This window comes from Scomber japonicus, chromosome 13 (assembly GCF_027409825.1).
Source record: "Scomber japonicus isolate fScoJap1 chromosome 13, fScoJap1.pri, whole genome shotgun sequence".
NCBI classification, from domain to species: Eukaryota; Metazoa; Chordata; class Actinopteri; order Scombriformes; family Scombridae; genus Scomber; species Scomber japonicus.
Window position 1 is genome coordinate 18,635,171 of NC_070590.1, and position 18,845 is coordinate 18,654,015.

Consider the following 18,845-nt stretch of genomic DNA (forward strand, 5'->3'; position numbering starts at 1 on the left):
CGATAATCGAGTAGTGAAGATCTGACATTGTGACATCCTAGTTGCTGTCAAGAAAATCATGTTTGTTTATTATTAAAAGAGCACAGTATTGATTTAACTATCATAGCCATAAAAGGAACTTACCTTGGGACACGGGGTAGTAGTCCTCTCCTGAGACTGCTGACCCATCTTTGGTGTGAACACGAACAATGGATACCTTTGATGTGTCACCCACTCGAACCACAGGGATTCTCACAGTTGCCACGGCGCTGGCCTCCTTGGGTTCACTAACACTGAACTTGGTTTCCACAAAACGGATGATGGGTTCTATGGTGCACAGAAATGAGAGAAAATATGATCAAATGCTAACACATTGTTTGATTATGGAAATAAACCTTAAATTATCAATTAAATGGCAATTATACAATAGAAACATTCCGTTATACTATACATTTTTTTCAAATTCATAACTCGTATCTTTACAACCAATCAGATAAAAAAATTAAGATAAATTTAACAATTAGTTGAACTCCCATTTACCTCCACCTCTGTGTCACCCCTCACTTACTGTCAGCTGTGTCCTTGATTTTAACCAGTGCCTCATTCAAAACTCCCACTGATGCACCAAACTGTGAATCACTTTTCGGATTTCCTAAGACCAACCGCAGCTCTTCTCCTTCCTCGTACAGTGTGTCATCAACCAGTGACAGAATACACGGCTTCTCTGCCTCACCTACAGTGTTCAGTGAGATGACAGGACATGTCAAAAAAAAATTGTGGTAGATGAAAGGATAGAGTAACATCTAAAAATGTTCCCCTGTATTCAGTTCCTCCAGAGGCTTGTGTGGAAGCTGTGTGCACGTACTTAATAAAAAATAAAATAAAAATAAATTAAATTAAAAAAACCATACCTCGGTAATGTGTGGAGCATACTTGCAAATTATTGTTGATTTTGACAAAAAAGGTGAGAAAAAAACCTGATAATTTTTTTTAATCAAAAGGGTGTCAGCTAAAGATACAAGTTGATAAAAAAAGAGAAAGAAAACAAGTGTGATGCATTTGTGCAATCACTGATGTACCTGGTAAGAAAGTGATGATGGATGCATCTGTATTAGGTCGCTCGTCAAAGTCAGAGACAACCTGTGCAGTGCCCTGACGGGTGTAACAGCGGACAGTAGATTTGTGTCTGGTGTCACCATTGCGGTACACTGTGGCTGAGATCTGACGGTCGTGCTCTTCTCCAATGTACACCGGCTCACGGAACTGGACCTTGGGCACTGTCAGACCACAGCATAGTTCAAACATCATATATGGCAAAGGCACTAATCATTTGTCTCATTCTGTCTAAGCTGATTTTAAACAGCAAAACAATTAACATAACTGTCAAAACAAATTCTGATTAAACATTGCTAATAAAGGTGACTTTTAATATAAAATGGAATGTGGGTACAAAAACATATTCTTAGAGAAATGTTTCTAGGACTTAAATTAAAATTGGTGCAGTACAACTCACTATCAATAAAAACTGCATTTCTTAAAAGAACATCCAATTAAATATGCTTCACATTAACAGTCAAGAAAAAAATACATAGATGAGAAAAGATAAACATGTAGTAAAACAAATTACTTACAGTCAGACACAGAGTCATTGATTAAGACTGAAGCCTTCCCAGGTTCTCCTAGGATGCCATTCACTGCCATACGTAGGACCAGGTCAAAGCTCTCAGTCCCCTCCAGCTCCGGCTGTCCCAGGTCATCCAGAATGGTGACCCTGAACGTCTGCATGCTGACGCCCGGAGCAAAGTCAAGGTTACGGCTAATGCCCACGTAGTCAATACCGGCTGGAGGATGGACAGGAGTGCAATGATGGGTTTAATTGAGTTGACATACAGGAAGGAGACAAATGATCTTATTGGTACATTCAGTCACAAGCAAACACTTGATTCTATGACTGGGAGCCTACCTTCTGCTGAGAGAGGCTCGGCCTTGCGGGAGCGAACAGTGACAGTGCCAGTTTTAGAAAGATCAGTTCCTGTCCTCCACACTTTGACCTCTACATATCCATCACTCTCATCCACATGATACTCCACCTCTCCGAAGTAAAACACTGGGGCTAGAGAGCACAAAACACAAAAAAAGAAAAAAAAAAAGAAAGAGACAGTAATCAACAGTCAGTCTTGTAGATTCTACACTAAAGGTTCATAATTCTCTGTCCTGATCTTGTCTTCACTGGAGCACTGTTTGCTTTACTGTGTTTGACATTCTGCCATGAATTTTCAGACCCTTTTGATCAGCGCACATTTGATGATTTGGTCTTTTTAGTGCTCTCGTTATCTCAACAAACTTAATATCAAAGTGCTGATTGATGCCTGCAGCTGACAAATGTATCACCTGTTTAATGGCATTCAACATCATACGTTGACCACCTTTGTAGCAGGATTTGCATTTGTGACCTTGTTATTTTACTTTTTGTTAAATCTTAATGCTGCTTGTCTTTTCTCCTTATGAATGCACCTGTGGTAATATTAGACATGTCTAAGTTAAACCATAGGGAAGCCTGACCTTTCAACCTCTCCTGGCCTTTTATCCCACCTCCTTGTTACCATTCTTATGACAGAAACCACTAAGTACATTGCAAAAAAAGATGCAGTTAGCGCCGAAAAAAAGACATCTGTGTGTGTGTGTCTGTGTGTGTGTGTACGTGTGTGTGAGTCCCTCTCTGAATGTTGCATAGTGAGATGGTGAGACAGAGAGAAAGCGGCCCCCTAGACAGCTCAAAGGCTTGTTTGAACTGGCATTGTTTCCTCAGGCAGCAAAGGGGAGACAGTCCAAAGTGTGTTTGACAGCTTCATCTTTCACAAACCCCCCTGTCAAGTCAAAAACGCTGACAGGAAGACAGGAATAAAAATTCTTCTGTTTCCTATTCTCTCTCACTCGACTCCTTTCTTATATTCATGCATATAATCCAAAAATAGTATGCTTTTTTTTTTTTCGTGATCAACCCTTTTTTTCCCTGAATATTACTTAACTGATATATGAACTTGTTGTTGAAATTTTATTTGTATATTTTAACTGGGCCAGATGACAGAAGCTAAGCACAGTGACTGAAGAAATTTACTGCAGTTATATTCTGAGTCTCGACTCGACAGACTAAGTGACATCCCAGTGTAACAATAACCAGTAAGTATCACACATCAAGTGCAGCCTTCGCCCTCTCTCCATCTAAAGACTGGTTTCCTCATTGTCTCTATCTTTCTCTCATACCTTTCCCTCCTACGCACTCATCTTCACTGAACAGATGTAGCGCTGGTCTGTAATGCTAATAGAATTTGTGTATTTGCACAATGGTACAAGGAAAATTACAGATTGTGTAGGTGGGGAAAAATGTGTAAAAACATCTGAACAAATATGCTGGTAAACAATGCAGGGGCTGTAAAGGTGTTTTTTGGGATGATTATTAGTTACATTAATGCATGCCTCAACAATAGCACAGGAAACTAACTGTAACACATCTGTAAACAGTATGTATGTATCTGCCAAACATTCCTTCTATGATCAGAGAGGAAACTGCTGTTAATGTACATGTCTGCATTCACACATGTCCTGTCTGTGCCCAGGGACGACAGATTCTTAACACCTCGAGAGGGAGTTGAGTGATGACGGATGAGTGAGAGCCGCATCCTCTCTCCCCTCTGGGGCCACGCCTGTGGTTTAGCACTCTGAAATATGTGTGAGGGCTTGGGAAGGTGTAAAGCCAAATTGTGATAATTACTATATGTGGTGTGTCTGCAACCATTTGTGTGTCACTGCACCTTTAAGTACAGTTTATAGTGCATTCTCAGCTGGTAAGAGGGCCCCTATGTTTTGAAGGTGGGGACAGCTGTAGTGAAATTTTATCTGTAAATATTTGCCTTGGACTTACGGTTCTTTTCTCTATGTTTATTTATATGTATATTACAAGCAAAGGTACTAAAAAACACAACAAAGAAATGTGATGCATGAGGTCAAAATGTAGGACAATATATGGAAAGACAGTGGCTCAAGGGGTCTGCAAGTAGACACTTTATACAGTCAAAGGACAAACATTTTTGGAAGCAATGATATTGCGATGGGAGATTTCCATTTCTTGTTTTTATTTCACTAGATGCTAATGTGGAAAGTGTTGATGATTTCATGATTTCTGTCCTTTTCTTTTTTTAAATTTTAAACTGTATGTGGCAGGAGGCAAACATTATTTTTAAATGAAGAAAATGAGCAATGCAGGATGTACCAAAAAGCCCTGCTTGAAAGTATATACTGAAGATGGGATGCGTTTATGGAAGGAAAATTACAGTTTTTCTCAGTTACTTACACACTATAATTGGACTTTTTAACTAAACATTGCAAACCACAACACCATCTACCAAAGGCAGCCCTAAAACTATAAACATTTCCCTGTTTTCACTCGTGCTCTTGTAGAAAGCACTGGCATTCAACAGCATTAATTCAAGTCATCACAGCTGGAACCCAATTAACACATAATTCCCCAGGCGGAAACACTAAGAGTCAAAATTGTTCACACACCAATCAGAATCTCAGGACAGATATAACAGGGGCATGGGTCAGTTCATTTATTTTTGAACAATAGATCCACAAAGACCTGAAGCAGAATATACATGATTTCTTTCTGTTTTTTCTCACATGTTTATATTGGGAAATATATGGAAATGATTTTTTTTTTTTGCATGTGTCTATATTATGTTCATAATGTTAAGAGGATGTTCTGGGGGAAATCATAAGCACCAGTATTCATTGCAGTAACATGTTTTTACGTTACATGGTATGTAAAGGCTATTGTAGAGTATGTGTATTTGATAGATTTTGTGTGATGTTTGAAGGCAAAGTTTGGTGGAAGTCTGACATTTGTGAAGATGAGTGTGCCGTTTTGCACTTGTGTTTAGATTTTGGGGAAATGGAGCATACTTTTATTGAATGTCCAATAAAAGAAAAAATGTGCTGTATAATGCAGCAGGTAAAACCAAATTCTTCTTGTTCTTAGTCAACCTACCTCTTGCATTGGACAATAACACCACTTTTATCTACAAGGAGTGCATAAATGTACAAACTGAGCAATTTTGCTGTTTCTGGATTGTGACCAAAAGTAAAGGCTGTCCTAATACTGAAATATTGAAATGAAGGAATAGGTTTCCAAGAAATCTTCTGAGCTAATCTACAATTCTACAAACTAAGCTCTGGCCATATGCACCCAGCCGCAAGTGCCTGAATGTCCTCTCTCCTTGGCAGGGTACAAGGAGATGACAACACTCACTTTGAGTCAGACTGTGCAGCCATGCAGAGCGCAGCGCTCAGGGAGACAGGTACTGTAGAGTTTAATCTGATAAAGTACTAAATCTAGCAGACACCCCTGGGCCTTTTTTTTTCAGCAAAAGTGAGAGAAAATGTGTGTGTGTGTGTGTGTGTGTGTGTGTGTGTGTGTGTGTGTGTGTGTGTGTGTGTGTGTGTGTGTGTCACAGAGGGAGAGAGGGTGGTGGTGGAGAAAAATATGGAGAGGAGAACAGCAGACTGAACTTGACTTTGACCTGGGGGGAAGGAAAAATGGGGCTAGAGAGCACTAGCAGTCACACTTAGAGTTTTTCAAGTGCTTTTCTCACCACTTACCTTTGATGCAGAATTTGAGGTCTAATGTTAACCTGGTGTGCACAGACATATAGACACATAATCACGCATGAACAGTAGACGCAGGCAGCCATGCACACAAGTAAACACAGAGCGTTGCCACTCTTGTTTTGCTATTTTCCTGGGTGAATTAATGTTGTGCTAAAGTGAAGGAGGCTGCATTTTGACGACATCGGTGCAGGTATTAGAGCACTGTCAGACGGTGTATTATCCTTGGGGAGGCTAAAAATGACATATCAACTCTCACTGGAGTCGGGCTTCCACAAACACATTTCACATTACTTTGAACTCAGCACCACAACTGAAGTCTTCTGACAATTTAGTAGCAATCAGGCAATGTGTCATGTTCCTTACCCGCAGATGCCTACACACTCTCTCTCACACACACACACACACGTACAAACACACACACACGTACACACATACACACACACACACACACACACACACACACACACACACACACACACACACACACACACACACACACACACACACACAAATTTAATTTGGCACAATTATTTGTATCCCTAAATGAGTTGTCATCATTGTTTTACATATCCCTTACTGCAGTGTGGCAACAGACTGTCTTCACTTCTTCATTGACACTATTCTTTCTGATAGAAACAATTTTGAAATGCACTAGATGAAAGTGCCATCAAATAAGAAGACTGTTAAAGGAAGACTGTCTGTTAGATAAGTCTTCATTCTTCTAAGATTTTGTCTTAATGTAGATGGACATACACTCTGACATTTCAAATTGGCTCTGCAGTATAATTGTGGCCCCACATACTACACATATTGCATTGTATTGCCCTACTAATGACAATCAGATCCTCAAGGATGGCTGGATGGGAAATATATGTAGATGCTCAATTTCCATTGCAGAATACTGCAAACTAATGAGGTTTCTACTTACATAAGATTTACACTAACATTATAATAAAAAGGAACAAGAGCAGAGAATGGAAATGTTCATATAACTGGAACATTGTAGCCAGCTACTGAATGTAGCTCAGTTCCGTTATTTATTTGTTGATATATCTTCCTCAGAGCACATCTTAAAATGTTGGCTATCGCTGTTAGTGCTTCAAGTCATACTAGAACTTTACTTACAATAAAACAGGGCAACATGGGGCATGGGGTGCATTTGTGTAGTTAGATAGTACATAAGGATAGGGAAGAAGATTTTATATGTTTCTCTCTTGGACAACTCCTCCCTTGTCTCTGATAAAAAAAAACATCAGATTTGTACTGTAACACTCCATAGCATGGCATGAAAAAAAACCTTGAGCAGAGACAATCTTTCTAAAGTGAATCAATGCAGTATAGTGATGAAGAATGCCTGTAGATTGGAACAGGTCTTTCCCAGCAGGGTGGTAAATCTTTAGATAAATCTTTTACATATCTGCCTATCTTTCAGAGGATATAATCTTCTCTGTCCATATGATGCTGTAACATGATTAAAGCAGACCAAGGATATGTGTAATAATGAAGTCCCACTGGACTCCTGTGTGAATCTCATCTGTGATTAAAAACTGTCTGAATGACAGTGAGACAGGAGTTTGATTCCATGTGTCTGTTGTGGGTACTTAGGGTCTATGTCAGGGTGTTCCCGGCACTCCTTATCCTGCATAACTCAACAGCAATATGTTTGTGAATAAGCTTAATTAAGGGAACTTTGGCTTTGTAAAGGCTTTGATGACAATTCAAAACACCAGAACTTCTTACACTGTGAATTCACACTTTGCGGTTACATGTGTGCATAAGCAAGTGTTTTTTAACCTTAAAGTCCTACACAAATATGAAATAAATTGTATTTTCTCAGTGTCTCCTTGGAGACAAAAAGCCTTTTGCAAAGTTCAGTAAAACCTTTCATCCGTGTGATTTGGATATATTGCACTCATGGGGAAAAGTGTTTAACCAAAGCTTCATTTAAAACTTTTCTCTAAAAAGTTATTAAAACTTGTACAGAAAGATCATTGGAAATATAAATACAGGGGAAGTTATTAAGCACAGCAATGAACATGGGTAATTACTGACTGAGTGACAGATACTGTACTGCATCAGTGCAGCATCAGCATGCCTTACCATCATCCATGTCTTCCAAGATATTGACTTTGGTGGTGGGGTAGTGCATTCCCAGACGCCCCCCGACAGGCAGTGACAGTGTGATGTTGAAATTCTCTTCTCCCTCGTACAAAGAGTCATCAATGATAACCACGCGACACTGCTTCTCCCTCTCACCCTTGTCGAAACGAAGGATGCTGCTATGCTCTTCGGGGCGGGATATGTAGTCAGAGTAAGACAGGACGGTTGTGGGAATTGTCCCTGAGGCAGAGCCTTTAGAGAGACCAGCAGAGGAAAGGTGAAGACAGTGGCAGGTTTTTGGGTAAAATTGTTGAAAGTACATACTAAAAACATTTTTATTTGTGAAAGACATCAGAAAACTTGAGCTTTTCCTATAATATATCCATTGCATATTCATATTGAGCTAAATTAAATGTGAAAAGTAGTGTGAAGGGTTTGTGACAATCAGTAATGACATGCCATATTTTCTTTCAGTTCAAGGAAAATTCAGACAATGTTAATGTCGCCATTATAACTTGTGAAAATTTGATCTTTCATTACAGCAAGCTCATCAGGTCAGTGTATTAGTTTTAATGACTGAGCACAATGAGAACATAGACCACCCCCTAAGGTTTTGTTAAAATGAAAACCTGTGGTGTAACAATAGTGCCTTCATTAAGCCATGTTTTAGGTATTTAACTGTGTGGGGAGAAGGTACAGGCTGAAATATGTATCTTTTCACACATCATCACAATCTGCAAATTATTGGAAGGAGATTTGAATGATCACAAAGAGACTGGAGGTTGTGTAGAAACACATCTTTGATTTGAATTAACTACCGTAAAAGTGTGATACTTCTGAGGTTATGCTGCTAGATGTGATTTATGAAAATGCAAATGTGGTGTGAATTGCATCTCTTCTAGTATGCCAGTAGACATCACTGGCACTGTCTAGCAGGATAGGTGCGCCAGATGCACCTGAAACTCTATCATCCATAAACATTACATTAAAAAATATACATAGATACCACCTTTAAAAGACAGAAACCTGTTTCACTTCTCAAATCGTTATTGATGTCAGTATACCTCATTTGTTTTTAATTCCAAGTGAATTTATGTAGTCCAAATTATCCACTGACTTTTTAAGTAACAACAACTAACATCTGATATGAGGCAGGCAGGCAGACAGGCAGGCAGACAGACAGGCAGGCAGACAGACAGACAGACAGACAGACAGGCAGGCAGACAGACAGACAGACAGACAGACAGACAGACAGACAGACAGGCAGGCAGGCAGGCAGGCAGGCAGACAGACAGACAGACAGACAGACAGACAGACAGACAGACAGGCAGGCAGACAGACAGGCAGGCAGACAGATAGACAGGCAGACAGACAGACAGACAGACAGACAGACAGACAGACAGACAGGCAGGCAGGCAGCCAGGCAGCCAGGCAGCATACACTGAGGGAGCATACTAAATGGGTTAGATGAGGTGAAAAAAGGCTAGTCCATACCCTGCTGAGTGTAGCAGACCACCATGAGCTCCTCACTGATGTCTCCACTGCGGTGCACTGGGATGAAAAGCTCCCCAATATCCTCCTCTACTGAGTGGATCTGTTCAGGGAAGAACACAGTCGACTCTAGAGGAGAAGAGAGAAGAGTGGAGGGCGTCAGAGGAAAAAAGAAAAGGGTAATGATATGTATAACAATTTCCAAAATCCACTGAACATTAGGGCATCAAGGACTGATACAGGCTTTTGTTCTGGCTCAGCATTAGTGAGCTGCAGCTGACTTTTTTTTTTATTCGTATCTATTGAAGTGGTGGTCCTGTAGTGTGCTTATTCATATTCAAAAATAACTCTCCATCACAGTTTTAGGTTTGATGCCACCAGAGGTGCTCTTCAAAGAGACCACTCTGAAGGTTTTTCTTACTACATAGTGTGTCGCAGACAATTACATATGCGAGCCTCTTAGTTCATCCTTACAGAGCAAATCAGCTGGGAGTTTCACACACTGACTCCCCTACACATAGAAGGGTCAGATAAACCATTTCTCTTATTTTCTTTCTCTCTTTCTCTACTCCTCTATTCATCTGTGAGAAGAGTTTGTGATTGAGAGTGAGACTCAAAGCCAGTGAAAGCACCATCTATCAAAACGAAGAACTTACTGACATTACAGAAACAATAAATGTTGGAGCTATTTTCCACAGACGCACAGGGACCAATAAAAATATGAACAGAGCAGACCGAGTTCCAGCTCGTCCTAGATCTCCTTATGACTTTGTTCAACCTCCCATCTCTTTTTGAGTGAGTGGATGAATGAATGAGTGAGTGAGTGATGAGAACTGAGACCCCCATGGCACGCTTGTGCAGCAAAAAGTTGCATTAAAATGGCGAGGGCTGGAGCATGAAAAGTCAACACAAAACAGATTTGGATGTTTGATTCAACACCCAGTGTTCAAAAAGAGATGAACACCTGAGATGACTCCTTGGGATGGAGTCATCAACACAAAACAATCTTGCACACCGCAGGGGATCAAACATCTCTCTTCTTCTACAGTAAAACTCCCTAAATCATTTTCTCTCCTCTCAATCTTCTCCCCTCTCCTCCATTTCTCCTCTCTGTCGCTGCCCACAATCTGTCACTCCCCAGGGGGTACAGGAACTCATAGCAGGGGATTAGGGTCCACCACTTACCTATTCCACACACGCGCATGCACACAAACACACACTGCTCACTATACCCCGATTTTCTTCCCTCTCTGCACACATATACTATACACCTCGTCTCCTCACAGTCCTTTCACATTTCACCTCACACTTCACCAGGGGTGTACTGGGAAAGAAATTCAGCCCTGGACTTGTCCGCTGGGACTGGCCGAGAGGTGTAGGGGGTGGCTCGGGTCAGGTCAGGGAGGGTTGATTACATATTTACAGTATATATCTTGGTTGTGATTGGCCAGTGAGCCCAGTCCCAGAAAACCCCCACCGCATGCTCTCTTATGCACCCTGAATGACAGGCACACAGAGAGGGTCGTTAAAGAGATAGACAGGGGCAGTAAAAACTTTAAGGATGTTTTTGACGGTCCACCAGCCCACCCATGCTGCGGCCCATTGGGATTTGTCTCGATATGCCTGATGGCCAGTACACCACTGCACTTCACTCTTGTAGTGCCTATAAGTCAACCTAAGATTTAGAGAGGCAAATTTTCAGTTCATCTCCTTGGGGAAAACACACAGTCATTTTAAAACATTCATAGAGAGAAATACAAACACATGCTTTTACAGAAGGTGTTAAAATAGTGACTACTCAAACCTGATATATCTATTGTCTTGCCAAAAGAAAACGAAAACACAAAAAATCTGTTTGGCTTTTGTTTCTATGCCCAGAACTTCTCCATTATTGATAATATCATGAATATTCTATTGATGCAGGGATATTTTCTTTGTTTATGGTTATCTGGTTGTTGTGGTGTGTAAAATTGTGCATTTTACACATGTAATGTTGGTTATGCCCATCAGATATACAGTATGTCTAAAATGTAACTGTAAATGTCAAACAAAACAGCCTCTACAGACTACAGTTAACTGCACCTCAAAAAAGGAGGTCCTTGTTTAATATGCTAACTGAAACAAAAGCTCATATCATTTTATAAGAGTGTACTTGACTACAAGTTGGCTTGTAGTTTCAGAAAAAAAAGTTTAAAAAAAGATTTATTCATTATTCAGTGGAATGACCTCGCTAAAGGCTCCAATCTAAGAGAGTTACTGTTTAAGAATGTGAAGATGTTAACAGCTACACTGATACAAAGTGTCCCTGTTGTGTAGAGGAAGCAAGAAAGATATCCCTGACTGTGGCTAGATGCTGATACTGGTTGCAGCAACAGTCAACAGTCAAACAGCAGGCCGCCACCTTCATCTTTAGTCAGCACTGTGCATGGATTATATAAGAAAGAAAATCCTAAAGTTGTGCAGGAGGAAAACTAGAGTTTGTGTCTGCTGAAGCACTGAGAATGGGTGCAACTGCGCTATGGGACAAACCCACTCCTCATTATTAATCAAAGTAGCAACAGGCTTATGCAGAGGGTATGTGTTCTTACAGCCACAAGAAAAAGAAAACAATATTGAATTGCTCCAGGCATCCAGAGACTGCCCATGCTGTAAGAACAAACTCTGCTTGTTATGCTTTCCTTAATTTTGAAACACTTTTGGGGAAAGCTTAGCTATGCTCTCTCCTCCTCTAAAGCTGATATTAGCTGAGCTGACTTATCCTCTAGGGAGGGAATCTTCAGGCTAACCAGAAGACCAGACAAAGCCAGTTTTCATCATTAGAGAAAGAAGCCGGAGTAGTGCTAACGCCACAGGCATAGCTAAAGCTTCACTGGACCATTAGAGTACAGAGTGGCACATCTCTGTCACATTAGACAATCCCCGGAGATAACAGAAAACAAACCAACTACTGCCCTCCACACACACCATAATTAACCCACAGGGGAGGATAGATTGAGGAGGCAGAATGTGAGGGGAGGGTCAAGACATGGTGAAAGAGAGAACAAGAAGATAAAATGAGGGAGAGAGCGTGATGAGAGCAGCTGTTGTTTGTCACCATAATAATAGCTTCAGCGTTTCCATCTTTGTTGCAAATTTAAAAGTTGTACTGAAGAAGAGAGCAATACATAAAAAACATGAAAGTTGCAGAAGATTAAAGAGCAGGCACTTTGTCACACTACTCAATATTTCATTATTCAATTTGAAGACAAAGACACAAAGAACTAGAAGGTTGAAAATGGCAGATTACAAACTAATTAAGAAAGATTGACTGAAGTTTTGTGAAATATAAAGAGAGATGCTTTTGTACATAGCCATTATAGTTTGACCAACGTTCACTGGTAAACAACAATATCAGTACTTAAGGAGAACCTTTGATTCAGCTTGATGCTAACAGAAAAAAATAACTATAATTATACTGATTTTTCTATTGTTGGGTGTTGGATGTGAGTAATTGCACTCACTACAACCAGTGAGTATAAAGACACAACAGTAATGAAAAAACAAACTTCATGGCCATGGTAAATCTCTACTAACTGTCATGTCAAGGCTGTATCTATCCTCCTTGCCGGAGGGAAGATTTGACATGGATTTGAATCTACAGTAAACAATATTTATATTGACAATTCTTCATTCGGTGGGTGTTGTGTTTACTGATGCTTCACACAGTAAATGTGATACATGGTAAAAAGCATTTTTCACTGGGTTGTACAAGGAATATAAGCTTTTGTGTTGTGGAAACCTCACTGGCTCTGCAATCATATTTATCTGGTCTGTTGGGCGAAGCAAAACACTTCTCTTATCAAGTCAAATCAATTCTCCATACTGCTTGTCCATGGGGTCTGATTTTGATTTAAATTTGTAATGTAATAAAGAAAATACAGAATACATTTGTTTGAATTAATTTGAATTTCTATACAGCACTTTAGAATCCCATGCAGTGTGCTTGAGCTGGCACACAGCCACGAATCAAGTTTGATTTTTTGACCCGCTGTTATAGACGGATGTTGCTCAAGTGTGTGCATGATGAGTACTGACCATCATTGGGATCCAGGATCTCAACTGTTGCTGTAGCAGGGAACTCCAGCACTCCCATCACTGGCTCCGATAGCAAAATCTGGAAGGTCTCCGCCTGCTCGTACTTCCCATCAGTCAGGATCCGAACCCTCCACATGGCGCTTGTCTGTCCCGGGTTGAACTGGACCTGCCTCTGGGACTTACCCTTGAAATCCTCATCTTTCGTTGCACTACCATCCTGGGTGCCAATGCCTGAGATGTACAGACAGCGATAAATGTATAGAAAAAGATGAACAGGACAGGCCAGACAAGTTTTTAAAAAAGAGACAGGACAGACAGGAAGAAGTGGAAGCAAAACAAAGAAAGTGAACATGAAAGGGTGACAGGCAAAAGAGAGAAACAGATAAAAACAGATTAGATATTCACACCCTTTAATGTTGTTCAGAGAGTGGTAAGAAAAAGAGTGTTGCGTCTATTATTCTTCACTGATCACTTACAGAGCCTCAGGAATGTGTGAAATGAATTTGTAACTGAGGCGTTTAAATAAGCATATTCCACCTTACAGAGAAAGATTATCTTCCATGGTCGGTTCCCAAGGGTTATGTGTCTGTGTGTCTGTGTGTGTGTGTGTATCTCACATCCTTTTCTTTTCAAATATCTCCTATTTCATTCATAATAGTTCTTTCATGTGAATTCTTCATGATCCATCTAACATTCATGCTCATCGATACACCTTCAAAGCAGGAGAGCTTACTTGTACCACTGGGTTTCACATCAAACACACATCAAGGAGGCCCAGGTGGCATAAGCCATATAATGTATTACATATGGAAATATGCTGTTCATGTTCCTTTGTCTAAACTCACAATGCCTCACGAGAACAAGACAAGCAGAACCATGCCAGACTTGTGCTTGTGCCTGAAAATACAAATGATTTATTTCCTTTTTTGTTGAGACACTCAAAAACCTTCAACAACAGAGGAAAAAAAGTGACAAGCACAAGCACGTGAAACTGGATACATTAGATCATACACACAGTAAGATCTGACAAGTGAGTGTTATGTTCAAAATTTCTGAAAATAAGCTCACACATGCAGTTATACAAACACACTCGTTCATGTTACTCTACCTGTGAGGACCATCACTGACTGTATTCATTTACAACCCGACTATAGTTGAAATTCATATTTGAATTAGTTTTTGGTGTTATGCTTGGTATTTCTAGGGTCCTTTAATTGCTATCTTGGTGAGGGCAGACTTACTGGACCAATATACTGTCTGGCTTTGACCAAAAATGTCTTTCTAGTTGACCAACAACAGCTCAGAGAGCAATCCAATGCCTCCATACCAGTTTGATTGGATCTACAGGCCACCTGCAAATAAAATATAGAAACCTCTTTCACTCTATTTTTGTCAACCACCCTGCACATCATACCAAGGTACTGTTATTTATTAGCCTTCACTGTTTCTCTGCTTTTTAACAGCAGGAAAATATAATGCTGTCGCTGTTGCTGACTGCAGCTGCATTGACACAACACAAAATATGTACTTTTCTGGGGGCAGATGACAGTCTTTTGGAGAAATCCAAAGATATCACTAATGGAAGTTAAGTCAGGACAAATCTTGGTTCGCTTGTTCACTGCCGAGCTATCCTATCAACCTAACCCGGGTCAGGTTTTCTAGTGATGACTTAGGTAAAAGTTGTATAAAGCTTTGGGTATACATTAGAAATGTGAATTATAGTCTTTCATCATACAATATCAGCAGTGTTCATCAGAAATGAATTATAGTAGAAAAGCATCTGGGGGTATAATGAAAATGTCACAAATGCTGTTTATTTGTAAGATTACATCCATATTACACATATCACATGCAATAGAGATTAATAACTTTTGCATCAGTTCCAGAAACTTCAGCACTTCAGATGAAAGCAATTCATCCGGGACTCCAGGAAGCATAAATGTACCAATAGCAATTTGCCACTGGATTTTGATAGTTCTCAAAGATGGACATTTCTGTTTGATTGCGGTGGTAGCAGTCAGGCCAGCAGGAGTTCCAAAAATTTTGTTCAGCTCAAACTTCAATTTGTGCAATTTGTGCTGAAATTGTTTTGATATCTTGCGGTTATGTTTTGGTGAGACACAAGAGACACACAGAGAAATATAGTTGCATATTATAGTTGTGCCACTAGCAGGACAAAAACAGAAATGTAAAAAAAACAAAACTGAAGGGTACCAGAGCTGCAAGGATTAGTCAATGAATCGATTAGTAGCCAGCTATTAAATTAATCACTGACTGTTTTAATAATGAAAAGAGTCTTAGGTTTTGTTAACTGTGAATATTGTGTCATTGGTCTTTATGACAATAAACTGAATATCCTTGAGGTGTGGAATGTTGGTCGGGATAAAACAAGACATTTGAGGATGTCAACTCAGACTTTGGGAAACAGAGATTGACATTTTTCACCATTTCATTGGCCACAAAATGAATTGATTGATTAGGAAAATATTCAACAAATGAATCAATAATGAAAATAATAATGGCTGTTAGTTGCAGCCATAGTAATAACTTTATAGGAACTAAATATCATTGTTATGATTTCAATTTGACGTATATCAAGAGCAGTTACTCTGTCGGAAATGTCTGACACAGTAATACTGAAGTCATGATTGGTTGAATTCCGCTCTACATGAAATATGTGCATGCACTCAGATTGGTCTTCTGCTTAGGAAATTATTTATGTCCAGTATGTGTATGGATCATTTCCTTTGTGCATGGGTAGTAATGGGTATTCAATCCCATGTGAGGAAGATGGACTCTGCCAGTAACAATAAAGACTACTATTTACAGTGGCAATTACAGAATGGTTATACGTTGAATGGCTATTGCTGAAAAAATGGGGTTGATTGATTGTCTGAGTAATTTGCAGGTATTTAACGCTTTAACGTCACTTTGTAGGAAATTTTACAGCAAGGGTGGCACAATCTATCAGAAATTATGGGAAAAAAATACAAAAAAGTTGGTGAAAAGGTGAATATCCACTCACTCACTTATATATGGCTTCATATGTAGTTGCTCATTTGCAAAAATTCTTAATAAATACGACTCTTTACAGTTGTTAACAAGACAGAAAATACTCTGCTTCAAATGTGTAGTTTTATGTGTCAAAAAACATATTAGAACAAGATCATTTTCATAAAACCCTTAAAAGATAATGAGTAAGCATGTATCCAGGATGTCAGTAAATTTATTTTATGCATCACTTGATTTCCTACTAATTTCCAGATGATTTCCTGAAAGTATCTGTAATTGTTTATTATTGGGAAATTTTGTTGAGTTATGTAATTTGGTAGTAAATGGGAAATGGGCTCATTTTTTAACGAATTGTCTTTTATGCTCATATACAGTGCATCCGGAAAGTTGTTACAGCCTTATTCCAAAATTGATTAAATTCCTTTTTTCTCTCTCTCATCAATCTACACACAATACCCCATTATGACAAAGCGGAAAAGGTTTTTTAGAAAATGTTGCAAATGTATTAAAAATAAAAAACTGAAATATTGCGTACAGAAGTATTCACACCCTTTACTCAGTACTTTGTTGAGGCAGCCTTGGCAGCGATTACAGCCCCAAGTCTTCAGCATCACTGCACAGCTACTTTCAGGTCTTTCCAGAGATGTTCAATCAGGTTCAAGTCTGGGTTCTGGCTGGGCCACGCTAGGACATTCACAGACTTGTCCCAAAGCCACTCCTTCATTGTCTTGGCTGTGTGCTTAGGGTCGTTGTCCTGTTAGAAGGAAAACCTTCGCCCCAGTCTGAAGTCCTGAGCGCTCTGGAGCAGGTTTTCATCAAGAATCTCTCTGTACTTTGCTCCGTTCATCTTTCCCTTGATCCTGACTAGTCTCCCAGTTCCTGCCACTGAAAAACATCCCCACAGCATGATGCTGCCACCACCATGCTTCACCGTGGGGATGGTATTAGCCAGGTGATGAGAGGAGCCTGGTTTCCTCCAGACACGATGATTGACATTCAGGCCAAAGAGATCAATCTTGGTTTCATCAGACCAGAGAATCTTGTTTCTCAAGGTCTGAAAGTCCTTTAGGTGCCTTCTGGCAAACTCCAAGTGGGCTGTTATGTGCCTTGTGCCTTTTTTCTCTTTTCCTGTTTCGTAATAAGTTGCATCACACCTTCTGTAAAATGTCCTAAAAAATTAAAGCACCTGTAAAATAAAGCATTACCAAAAGATGAGGAAAGTGTCTTGTAACCATTCATTTCTGTCTGTCTCATCTTTCTACCCTGATGATAAGTTGATCCTCATCAAATGAAACCCACATAAACAGACACCTGCCTGGAGGAGAGAGGAAGTGTTGATCTTAAATGGGTGGAGCCTAATTGTGCCACTCTTTCTGGACTCCCTGGAGAGAAGAGATGCTCCTTTCCTGGGGTTTCTTCTCAGCAGGTGAATATATACCCACCCGGGGGCTTTTGATCTTGATGTTCTTCAAAGCTACAGTCCCTTGTGTTTGTGTCTCCATAACACACACACACACACACACACACACACACACACACACACACACACACACACACACACACACACACACACACACACACACACACACACACACACACACACACACACACACACACACACACAATCTCACAGATACAAAGGGCTGCACACAAACACACACATATTCTGTTTATAGCTGCAAACTTCCCTCCTTTTCTTCTGTACTGTGGTTTGGATGAATGTAAATATACAATTCATCACAGAATTTATGAGTGCAGGTACCTTCATGCTCATTATACTGTAAGGTCATTTCACATCAAAGCGGCTGAGGTGGAGAACTTTAGAGAAGAGGCTCAGAAGGAAACACTGTCTAATCTATCCTGGTGAAATAAAATCATTTCTCTGCCCACTTTGATTGGCAACAATAATTAGGCTTATAACTACAGCCCATAGAAGATGATGTTAACATGGCAAAAGTGTGCCTTGTTTACAATCCTCCATTTATTTCTCAGAGTAAAGGATATTGCAGAAAGGAAGAAGTCTTCAAGGAGTGAGCTTTGATTTATGGAAGGAATAGAAAAGAAGAATGAGAACCAATTCTACCTCGTTTCCCCATGGGTTTCCTACATTAACTCACACAGCAAAGAAGACAGGAAGAAGAGAAAAGAAAAGGAGAGGTGTGGAGAGGATCAGGACTTGAGAGTGGCAGGTTTCGTGAAGTGTACAGAGCAAGAACATGTGACAAAACAAAAACAAAGATGGAGAGGAACCAGCACACAATGTATACAAGATGCACACCATGAAATACACAAATAAAAACAGAGTGAAAACAAACAGCTAGTGAGCACCGCACTGGAGTATAGCAGAAAGAAGAAGAGAAGAGGAGACACACAAATGGAGATTTGGTAGAGGAAAGTTAGCCTATTGCACACAGACCCAGGGCAATAAAGCAATGAAGAGAGCAGAAAGAAGACAGGGGGTGTCTTTGATGAGGAAAAGCGGGTTAGGTGCAAAAAGGACCAAACGCTCTTCACAGTGAGCT

General features: G+C 40.0%; 1 protein-coding gene across 1 annotated transcript in view; it reads right to left on the minus strand.

Moving 5' to 3' along the window:
- Positions 1-18,845, minus strand: part of LOC128370919 (FRAS1-related extracellular matrix protein 2-like) — a 74,419-nt gene that overhangs the window by 11,303 nt on the left and 44,271 nt on the right. The window contains exons 6-13 of the mRNA XM_053331103.1: positions 13,312-13,542; positions 9,241-9,366; positions 7,747-7,998; positions 1,943-2,092; positions 1,611-1,820; positions 1,059-1,256; positions 548-712; positions 124-306 (exon numbers count right to left, since the gene is read on the minus strand). Of these exons, the coding sequence (XP_053187078.1) occupies positions 124-306; positions 548-712; positions 1,059-1,256; positions 1,611-1,820; positions 1,943-2,092; positions 7,747-7,998; positions 9,241-9,366; positions 13,312-13,542 (1,515 nt within the window). The remainder of the gene's footprint in view (positions 1-123; positions 307-547; positions 713-1,058; positions 1,257-1,610; positions 1,821-1,942; positions 2,093-7,746; positions 7,999-9,240; positions 9,367-13,311; positions 13,543-18,845) is intronic.